This window comes from Tenebrio molitor, chromosome 4 (genome assembly GCF_963966145.1).
Source record: "Tenebrio molitor chromosome 4, icTenMoli1.1, whole genome shotgun sequence".
Lineage (NCBI taxonomy): Eukaryota > Metazoa > Arthropoda > Insecta > Coleoptera > Tenebrionidae > Tenebrio > Tenebrio molitor.
In genome coordinates, this window is record NC_091049.1 from 10,420,206 (window position 1) to 10,432,367 (window position 12,162).

A 12,162-nucleotide genomic window follows, 5' to 3' on the forward strand; every position below is an offset into this window, starting at 1 on the left:
CGAAAATTTTTATGTCACGTCTTTTTCAAAAATTCAAATTTATCAAACACACTATATCTAAATATGTACATCATTTGCTTTCGCTCATAACAAACGTCCTAAGCTAATTAACTGACACATATGATATCCCAAGTGCAAATTTTTTTTATCGAAACATTTTTTGCTAATGAACGAAAACATCCATAAATGAGGTCAGGAGACCAATTATTAGCAAATAAGAGCACTAGACGAAGTCGAGGACTTTTATTTGATAATAATTGGTCTTCTGACCGAATAATTTATGATGTTTGGATTCATTAGCAAAAAAATTGCCGATATTAAAATTTTGCACGAGGGGTATACGGCTGATTATTTCCTGAACAGAATGAAATCAAACGCATTATTTGCAATACTTTTTATTCAAAATAATTTATTTAAAAAAAATCAGGTACCGACATTTTTTATCAGATTATTGCACAGTGTGCATTTTAGAGAAATTTTATCGGGTTATTTTTTGTTTTCTCGTTTTGATTGGTCAATATTTGTCACGCAATTGGTTGCTAAACACATGAAGGAAATGATCTCTATCAATATCCTTTTTTTTAGATATCAATAATAGATAACGTGAAGGGCCCAAGACGTACCGAACTCCACATTAAGTAGCAAAACGCTAAATTAAACATAGAGCAGTGTGCCACAAAGGAACATTAAGTTTAGTAGCTTTACGTTGCGGACAAACTTATCAAGGAAACTATAAATTATGTCGTAAAATAAATTACACGCTACGTTACATCCGTACTTTTAAACAAATTTGAACGGCCGACATTAAACAACGCATTTTAATTTTCTAAATTTACCAGATTTTTAGCTCAGAATCTAGAAATAAAACGCACCGATAGGCACCCCATTGTATCAATGGAAGTCTTGACAAATCGAGCACTGAAACCCACTCCGACATTCTTTCATTGCCATTTTCAGCCTGAATAAGTTAGCAACCGCATAATACTTCCTAAGAACCTCCACCGCTCCTCGTCCTTGTATTTGAGCACAAATTGGGTAAATAACGCAGGTTCAAGTGTCCTACAAAAGGAAAAGAAAAGAAATAAACGCGCTGTGCGGTATACGCGATATCGACGTCAAGTTGAAGCAGTTTTTGTGAAATTACGAGTCAAATAAGCTTAATTTCCTTTTTCGTCCTTTGCAGAAGAACTGGACGTGTAAGAGTGAGATTTGTTGGAAGAATTGAGAAACAACCAACGCTTTGTCTGGTGTACCGTAGGATTATTATGTCACAGCACCGGCACCAACAGCAGCTACCTCGACTTCCTCTTTTATTGCCGTCGACTTCTTGTGGCGCAGATGTATCAACTTTTTGTAAACATCGTGCAGCAGCTCACGCATCGTCTGCGTCTCCCGCGTGCCAGACAAGGATGCAAAATCGATACCTCGGCCTCGGACAACTCCTCCACGGTCCCGACTCTTTGTTTCTGCTTGTGGCCATGCGCGTCCCGACGGCGACGTCGCGCTCGCGGCGTGCTTCCAGTCGATGCGTCACCGTCGCGACGCCCGCTATGCCATGGACCACAAAACCAAATGGCACGAGCGGCTCTTCGGCAAGCAGCTACTCAAATGCGACGCGAACTCGGCACTCACCAACGATTTCCAGACGATCGCCGCGGCGGACGCGCTCCAGGATGTCCAGATAACGGGGGTTTACTTCTCCTTCGCCAACATCTGCCAGCAGAGCGACGACTTCATCAAGAAGCTCAAAGTGTTGTACGAGAGACTCAACCAGGACAACTGTGAGGTGAAGAAGCTGGAGGTTGTGCAGGTGGTGCTGTGGGCTAACAATGACGTGTTCAGTGATTTCGAGAATAGTCACAGGGATAGTTTGCTGGGACTCCCCTGGTTCGCCGTGCCCTTCAGCGAGATTGACTTGAAGGTAAGTCCCCGAGGAGGGTTTGGGTTTAATTTAACGCCACGTCGTAGGAAATAATAAAGAAAATCGGGGGGAGTTCTTAATCTTCTGAGAGGTGCGGATGACTTGTTCTAAAGATTTATCGCTCTTTATGATTGCACTGAATAAAATATTTTGGTGAAATAATTCTTTACGAAAAGTCGTAAATTATTATACTTTTTCGCTGCACCACGTGTTACTACTTATTAATTCCTATTTTCATCAAATGCTTAACTTCACTGTTATGCATTTTCAGTATTTTTGTCGCATCCATTCTATAAAGTTTCTGATTATTTTGTCTGGTTTTTACAAATTTTTAAAATTAATTTAAAAACTTTCCCATATATTTTTCATTTCATTTCATTCACACTTATTCATTAAATTCTTACTAAAAAAATTCTTACTAAAGAACACATTAGCATTTTATAATAATGGTATTTTTCTACTTTTATTGTACAATACTGTAATTATTATTAAAGTGATTTTTATTATTTAACAGGGTTCATTATCCACGGCCCGTTGAATAATGATGTCAAAATTCACGGCAAATATCATAGTAACTAGTTTATGAAGTCCAATCGCAAATTCTAATGCAATGGTATCAAGTATGCAAAGTAATAATTGCAAAACGTCAGTTTCAGTTTGTCCAGTAATGAAACTTATTTATCAATTTCTCTTCACAATCTTATAAAAAGTATAGTATTCTACTCGCGGGTAATGGCTGTTACTCACTCGAATGAATTCGTCACTCGCCTTCGGCTCGTGCCACAAAATCATCCTCATGAGTAATAGCCATCATTACCCGTTCGTTGAATAATATACTGTTTTTACTCATTATTCTATCTCATCAGTCAACTACTACTACTACTAGACGAATTATTTGAAGACATGTTTTCTACAGATAAAAAATGTTACGCTACAAAAATTAAAATATAAATACACAATATTTCAAAGGTGACAGTGAGTCCAACGAAATTGAAAATGCAACCCGCAATACATTTGCAAAGTTAACGTGGATATTCTCCACGTCCATATCCACGTTAACTGCGCAAATGTATTGAGGGTTGCCTTTTCAATTCCGTCGGGGTCATTATCACTCGTGAAAAATCATTTTTTAATGATTTGCTATTCAGTAGAGCATATTGCATCATGTTCTGTAAAGTTTTGGCAGCAGTTTTGAAACACTCTGTATCAGCTGAGCGTGGAAGCTTTTTGTCAGTGCTTCAAAGACTCCATTTTTCATACAAATCGGCAGTTTCCTGTCAATTCAGACACCTATATATGAATTTCAATTTATTTATTTATCAAACGGAAGCGGAAGCCAAGTATAGAATGTTTTGTCACAACCAACCCTTTCCAAAGAAGTTACCGACAGTTTCCTGCAAAACTAACTGCATGACTTGTATCTCGGCGTCAATTAAAATTTTTGTTGTGAAATCTGTAAAACAAACAAACTGAAGACGCTCCTGCCCTCCGCATCATCCAGTCAATAAACTCTGTTTACACTTTTTTACCCCACGGTTTACAAAGCACGGCCTTCTGGAACGCACGTGTCAACAAATTAAGCAACCAAACTAAAAACTTAACCCCCAGCCAATCGATCGACAGAGTCTCCGGTTTAAATGCCTGCTTATGGAAATAAAAGCTAACATTGCCCTTTTTATCCTGGCTCATAAATTCGGACTGCGAAAGCAATTTTCTTCTCCCATTGGAAAAGTCGACGAGCTTTATCGCCTTGTTTTGGAGTTGGAGGGAAATTTTTATTATCCACCAGTAATGTGTTCGAAGGGAAATTGTTTTCTCGAAGAAAGTTCTAGTTGAATTAGACAACTTAATTAACGACAGTTTGGAAAGTATCAATTAGTTGAGCGAGGCGTAAATAAAAAATATGAAAACGAGAATAAATAAGGAAAATAAATAAAAAATATCTCTGGTGGAAATTTGAATGGCAAGCGATAAATTTTTGAAATTTGCCTGCTGAATTCAACCCCAGCAAATCGACTAATTTCGTTTAAATGCGCGCTTACAACAAAAGCCAACATTATCCTTTTTATCCCGTCACATAAATTCTTGCATTAACCGGCCACCCCAATTCACATATAACAAAATAGATGTTTCCCCAAAAAAGTTTCGGTTTAATTAAATCGGGCAGAGGGATCTAACCACCACTTTATCGAAAACGCATTTATTCCAGAACAAAGGGGATGTGAGAAGTGGTGGATTTTATTACAACCACCCCACCACTCCTTTGTCTAAGCTCACTTCGAATTTGAATAAGGATTCGATTCGATTAATCAAATAATTGGGATTGTTGTCAACCAACTAATCGACTTTGTCCAATTATATGGCCCCGGGAGGAATAATAAGCAAACTGACGACCGGAAAAGGCCATAGAATGGTTACGTTTAAAGCTCACGGATGTGCATCGAGCATTTTTGGGGAAGGGATTTTCGTCAAGATTAATTGAGCGGACCTAATGCGTACACAAATGAAGTGTTTTCCATAATACGCCATCTAGGGGGGTGAGCTCCTCTTCCACCCGGAATATTTACCCAGTGGACCGATAAATTATGAAAAGATAAGCTCATTCTTGAACAGCAGTGAGGGAGACATCGGTTTAAAAAATAAAGAAACTATAACTTTGGACAGGCTGCTTTGTCGCGACTTGTTTCCCTTGTGACTTATTTATAGCACAGGGCTTTCATAATTTAATACAAATTCGCTTTTTAAGCTTCAGCTTTCAGTTTCTTCAAATTCTGAAATGCAAATATCAAACTTCCGAGAGGAAGTTCCGATAAAGAATTAAAATAATTTAATTTTATAAACAAGCTGAACTGCAATACTTTGAATCCTTTTATTGATCTACACACTCGCATTGTAGTTCTTAAGGAATTCAATGAATCTAGTTGCTTTCTTTGCACCTTTTATCTCGCCTTTGAGAGATTGTTTTTGGAACAGCATTTGAGCAACCAACAAAGAAAAATATTTTCTAAATGGCGAAAATGTGTATCATCCATCTTTGTTAATTGAATTTCAGAGCCACACGTTCCGTTGGAAGCAACAAATATAACACATATAAGTCTAGATGAATGTTCTCCGTTGCTCTACGAAGTGATAGCTAAAATAATACTTTTTGAACTGACTACCTACAAAATGACATTTCGCGTCCGCAACAGTCAACCGCGAACGTCGATTTCGCGCACTAGTGCTTCAAAATCATCCAAAAAGCATTCGCCTTTTTAAGCATTCTGGAAATAATTTGACTTGATAATAATAAACTTTGGTTTACAAAACGCCATTTCTCCAATTTGGATGTTGAAAATTTCCAAGGAACGAAAACAAATCGCTATTAATTAGACACTTTGGCAAACGCATGGACAAACGCCATCTATTCACAAAAGGGTACACGACAAATCAGACATAATGTTAGTTTCAAAAAATATTGTACAAACTCCTTCGCTCCTTCGCTCCTTCGTCGCTCGTGCCTCAAATAATGCGCTCATTCGTGAAAAATGTCTTCTCGCACTCGGTTCGTAAATAATTATTACACAATTACTATGACATTAGCATTTGATAACGCTTTCACAGTATTCCTGATCTATTTTTAGTGATGACATCTTTGAAAAAGCACAGGACTAAGTATATTGTCCTCTTCAAGCCATAATTGGGCATAATTAACAACATTAGAGGTTCATTTGAAAAGTTAGCAACATAACATTGATATCAGTACCGTCTAAAATGACACACAAAAAAAAAAAGAATTTTGTAACTAGATGAACAGTCTATTTGGCCTTCGTCCGTGCTTAGAAGATGATCCTTGCAGTGATAATCAAAAAACGGTCCAACATTGGAAATCATCAATAAGTAGTAAAGTTGTGGGTGTCTCAGATGAACAAACATTTCATATCTTAAGCGAAGAATTAGCAACGAAAAAGTTATCCACAAGATGGGTAACGCGTTTGATAACAATTATCAAAGATGCTTTCAAATGCAATTTTTTTTGTTGTTTGCACCGCTTTAAAAAGAATACTACAAATTATTTTGCACAAGTTTGTAATTATGAGAGTTAGGTTTTTTTATTTATATCACCACACACTGCAAACAAAACAACCATTAGAACAATAAAATCTTGCTGCTTTTTGCGACCAGAGGCAAAGTCAGTTTTACTTGCCTTTATTCTCAGATTAAGAAAAAATTCTTAATGGTTAGATAAGGAGTTGCTAGAATACTAAAATTAACAACCATCTGGAACAATTTAAAATTAAAACTTCTCATGAAGAGGATAAAGACACTAGAATACCACTTGACAAAGTTTCTTCTTTCTACATCTATTGTCTTCTCCTTTCATCATCATAAGCTTAGCACTTTATGGGGCGTATTCTGTAACTGCTCCGCTAAATTTTAAGGGCAGTTAAATTAAGTTGTCATAGCAATAACCAATCAAGGCTTGAAATTTTAAAATTTAAAAGACGCTAAAATTTTAACGCCCCTTTAAAAATTACAGAATACGCCCCAATAGATGATTTGTAGCAAATGTAGTCGTACATTTTTTGAACACTTTATGATAGTTTCTTTCCGTTTTTTGAGACTTTTGGAAAAAATAGATTACATCATTAAGAGTAGAAGTGACTCTTTTTGTGCTAAGCTCAGAGATTGAAGACAGAGACAAAGTCGAGGTCGCAACCGGGCGAAGCACAAAAAGACCTTCTACTGCAATAGCAGATAGTAATTGTATCAGTCCCTTAAAGAAATGACAATTTTAAAAGAAGAATGTTGACACTGAGCGTTTATTTTTAAATATAAAAATTTTGGAAAGGAAATTCTACTATTCAGGATGTCCGTTGGCAGCTGACGCTTGTGTGGAAAAACTGCTAAACATTGATCGAACAACCATTATAGTTTATAAAAATAAATTAAAAATAAGACCTTGTACCTCTCACGAACTCTTTATAAAACGACATAACTTTATGGGATGGTGACGAAAAATACTGAAAAAAATGCGTCAATTCTTCAAATTCTTATATTTGAGAAAAAAATCTAAGAAGAATTTTGACTTAAAAGAGCCCTTAGGGCCCGCTTTCCGTTTAAAGAATAAACTGCGGGACAGATTCGTAATGATAAGAATTTCTACTCCTTTGGAACCAAACGTGTGCTAGTGTTTAAGAAAAATGAAAGCAACAATTTTAACGACTAGCTTGTATGTTTACTATCTAATCAAAACTGTAAGGACGATCGACGTCAAATTAACAGGATTTACATCATAACCGACAGCCAAGATGCACTAAAAGCTTTGGAAAACACAACGATTTAATCCACAATTGTTCAAGAATTCGTTTTGCATCTTTGTATCTCTTGTTATTGATATTTACCTTGATTTATCTTCAGAATGTTCTACTTCCACAGTATGACCAAGTTCATATAAAAGTACAGTATACTGGGTGCCCCAAAACAGCTTAGCACTACGTTGTTAAGCAGTCATTAAAATATCAGGTAAAAATGTTTTAAAAAATCAATCTTCTTTCTTGTAGAAGATGTGAACGTATTTGTTACACTAAATGTGGCTACATTTAAAAACATTCTATCTTTCATTTTTGTTGTATCCATGGAAATAAGAAAGAAAAATCAAAGCTTGTTGCCATACGTTATTTGAGGTAAAACCGACATAAAATCCCCTCTTGGAAAGAGACTAGTAAAAAACAAATAGTCAAAATCTTTTTTAATATTTAAAATAAACGAGATCAAAGCTGCAAATTTTGAGCCTCATATCTTCAAATATAAAAGATACCCTCGTGTCAAAAATAAATTACTCCCTAGAATTCTAACTTTTAGGGAAATAACGTTTTTCATGTTGTGTAACTAGAATTTTCAAAAGTTATTTTGAATGGCTAAGGTTGGTTACTTTGAATTGAGAGATTAAATCCAAATAAATATACCGCCATTAACCAAAACTGATTGTGAAACGAAAAATCATCTATCACTTAGAGAGAAATTAGTCATTTGCAACTGTTACAATTAATTTGCTGTCTTACATTTTTGGGATATCTTTTGTTTGTCACTAGAAACCACATAGCCTCCAACCTGACCAAATTTATGGCAACCTAGTAACGAATATCCCTAAATCCTAGGGAGTAATTTATTTTTGACACACATACAATTCATTTATTATTTTTCTCATCATTTTCTAACATGAATTGACATTGCCCCGCATTAAATAGATCATCGAAAGTTAAATACTTATATTCTAATCTATCCAAATGTAATTCTGGACATCTCTTCCTGTTGGAAAAAATGTATGAGGCAATATTGGATCTTATCCATCAAAGTAATCAGAATAATTTCCATTCATACAACGTGCATTGTTTTTAATAATTTATTACTTTTAAACTGTCTGCAGGAAAACGAATTAAAAATCTCTGGATTCAAATGTTCAACCAGGTACAGCTCGCTATGTGTCAAATGCTTTCTGAGCTACTTATTATTGGCTAAGTTGAAATATTATTTTAAATTTGCCTTGTTCCATTTCTCTGTGTGTGTAAATTCTAAAATAAGTAGGATTGTCTTTACAAGCCTTGGTTTGTTCAATATACTTGATTATTAAAATTCCATTTTGTAAAATTATCAACACTGTGAAATTCAGGACCCATTCTACCAACATCGTACAACATACATATAAACTATTATGAATCATACTCTGAGCTCGAAAGATATAAATCATAATAATCACCATTTGGAATATCATACATATTTTCGTTTGGATATTTCTCACCAGGATATAAAATGTATATGTACATATTTGATATTTGCATTTTCCAAATTGATTGGATTTTTATTTTGGTCATCTAGAGAATCTTCTTTTATAATAAACTAGGCAAAAATGAATAGGGAATTCCACAATTTTTCTTGGAAAGCAAAATAATTGCCCCAATCCTCCCACGTATTTCTAAACTCTAGATAAATTTGAAATGTGACAGTACTTGAAACGTTACATTTAATGTGCATATACAGATATGTCTAAGACATTTTATTACAAATTTTAAACTGTAAATATAAAAAATTCAAAAATGGAAAAATTCCCTATTCATTTTTGCTTAGTTTATCTAGTTATTATATAAGTGTAAAACCGAGGGACGAGGGAGGATTTTAAAGGATGTGAGTCCAACAAAGGAACTTTTTACACGTACGTCTTACAACATTTTATCTACGATCGCACCGGTTTCAACATAAATTTGTATAAAATAATTATTATTGATTCAATATTTTATGAATAACCAAAGTCGTCTGATAACCACGTCGTTTAGCAATCTACTTCTAAACAACGTTTCCAACAAATTGTATTGTTGTATTCTGACAGTTATGTGCCATAAAAGCGTGTACTAAAAGTTTTATGGCACGATTTGACAACGATTTTTAGTGCAAAAGTACCTACTTTTTACACGATCGTAGATCAAGTAAGTAAAAATAAAATAAAGGAATACGTAAAACAGATGAATCTTTTAATTTTCTATATTCTACACATTGAAAATATTTATACTCGTAGGTAAATATATATTGACCACTTAATCAAAATTCTTTTAAATCATTCACTAATTTTATATTCTTTCTACCAAACTTTAAAAGCAAATCCTTCTATATTAATTGTTCCACGTGTTCGTACACGATCTTTTGCTACCGTTGTCTCAGTCTAAATAAACAGAGCATCATTCCAAAAATTATCTTTCAAAGTCGTTTCAACATGCCAAATAAAGAATGATTTATATGAACAACATATCCAGAAATTAAATCCCCCATATCAATTGCAGAGTAAAACAAACCATTACCCTTAATCAATCCATTTTCTTTATTTGCAATAAAACCACTAGCCAATCCACTTCCTACACTTTCATTTGAATTATTTACATGATTTTTTAATGTTTAATCGATGCCGAAAATTATGCGAAATAATTATTTTTCAGATAGCTTATTTCAAATTCAGGATAAATACTTCCATATTTTATTTTAGATAAATTTCTTAATTTATTCCGAATAAATCCCTGCTTATCACATCTTTCCATTTAATTTTTTAACTCTCAACAAATATAAAACTGCTATATATAAATGACCACAAAAAGGTGGTTCGCTTTATTTTTGAATTTTCTTTTTATTACAAATCATTTGTGATGTATTGAAATGGGTCTTCAATTCTATAGGTGCATTCATTCCAACTGAATTAAAATAGTATGTTTTATTTTTATATTTGGAATAACAAATTCAGTAATGACCGACATTTACAATTCCACATTGATAAACATTTTTTAAATTTGGAATATATTTTTTATCTTCAAGCGGCCGAAAATCGTGCCTTTGTGTATTTCTATAGAAACGGTTGGAGTCGCGCAGTTTACGACCTCGACTTCGTCTCGGTTTTCAATTTCTGGGCTCAGCATGAAAAGACACTTCTACTCTTAACGATATAATCTACTATAATCTAATATCCCCCTGTGATAAAATTAAATTTTCAACTTCCATCTCTGATAATAGTATATTATGATACGAGTCTTATAAGAAGCATTTTATCGCACGCACGGGTTTAGAGCATGACGAGCGTAACGAGGAGTGCCCTAAAGGAGTAAGTGCGATAAAATGTCTTATAAACGAGATGTCATACAGTATTTTTTCTACTTTACCACTTTTTCAATGAAAAAAAATAATTTGAAAGTCTGGGGAATTTAGTTGAAGAATTCCACCCAAGGTCACGTCTACGGTCTGCCGTGACACCAGAGTATCCGTCAACATTAAAAAATTAAATTTCACTGTTTTTAGTATTATGTATTATTATATCACGCCTTTTCCTATTACGATACGCAAAACAGTATCGTAATAGCATCAGTACGAACGCAAAGTAGAAAATAGTATATTATGATACGAGTCTTATAAGAAGCATTTTATCGCACGCAGGGGTTTAGAGCACGACGAGCGTAGCGAGGAGTGCCCTAAAGGAGTAAGTACGATAAAATGCCTTATAAACGAGATGTCATACAGTATTTTTTCTACTTTGCCACTTTTTCAATGAAAAAAAATAATTTAAAACCGTTAAAGTTGAAGGATTCCACCCCGTCTGCGGTCTGCCGCGACACCACAGTATCCGTCAAAATTAAAAAATTAAATTTCACTATTTTTAGTATTATTATTATATCACGGCTTTTCCTATTACGATACGCAAAACAGTATCGTAATAGCATCAGTACGAACGCAAAGTAGAAAATAGTATATTATGATACGAGTCATATAAGAAGCATTTTATCGCACGCACGGGTTTAGAGCACGACGAGCGTAGCGAGGAGTGCCCTAAAGGAGTAAGTGCGATAAAATGCCTTATAAACGAGATGTCATACAGTATTTTTTCTACTTTGCCACTTTTTCAATGAAAAAATTTTTTTAATTTAAAACCGTTAAAGTTGAAGGATTCCACCCAAGATCACGTCTGCGGTCTGCGGCGACACCACAGTATCCGTCAAAATTAAAGAATTAAATTTCACTGTTTTTAGTACATATTATTATTATATCACGCCTTTTCCTATTACGATACGCAAAACAGTATCGTAATAGAATCAGTACGAACGCAAAGTAGAAAAAACTTGTTACACACAGTTCCTGTTTTCCATTCCACCAATTAATTTATTTGCATTTCCAACTGATAAAAAAGGATACATCATGTAATACTGTATATCTGTTTGTAAAACTTGTTTTAGATTCAGTTTAATTTTTTCTCTAGTATCGTTGTTAATCCAAGCAATGTCCAACTGCTGTTTTCGATAAGCCAACAGATTTAATTCCATTTAATATCGATATTTAAATAAAGAGGGTTGATATGTATAATGCACAAAAATGGCATCTCCTTTTCTCTTTCTTGAGCTTTTTTTCTCGCTTCATGATAGCAGCTACCACTTGTTCATTTTCAGCTTGTGATTTTTCTATTGATTCGCTAGTTTTATTACGTCTAATGTGTTCTTTTACGGTTTCATCATGATATTGTATCTCTTCTATGGTTTTATGTACATACTTATACCCGAACTAACAATATAATATACACCAGCAGCAATTATTGGAGCATCTGCTTTGTCAGAAACCACTAATACGGTTTATCTTATGACTCTTATGAGGATGAGTTGGATGTTGATAATACAATAAAGTTTTCTTACTCAATTCGCAGTGCTTCTTCACGCTCTTTAATGCAATTCCAATTCATT

At 34.4% G+C, this 12,162-nt stretch overlaps 1 protein-coding gene across 1 annotated transcript in view; it reads left to right on the plus strand.

Moving 5' to 3' along the window:
* Positions 1-939: 939 nt before the first annotated feature.
* LOC138129515 (nucleoredoxin-like) overlaps positions 940-12,162 on the plus strand; it is a 74,940-nt gene continuing 63,717 nt past the window's right edge. Inside the window, exon 1 of the mRNA XM_069045830.1 lies at positions 940-1,921. Coding sequence (XP_068901931.1) covers positions 1,526-1,921 — 396 coding nt within the window. The 5' untranslated portion in view covers positions 940-1,525. The remainder of the gene's footprint in view (positions 1,922-12,162) is intronic.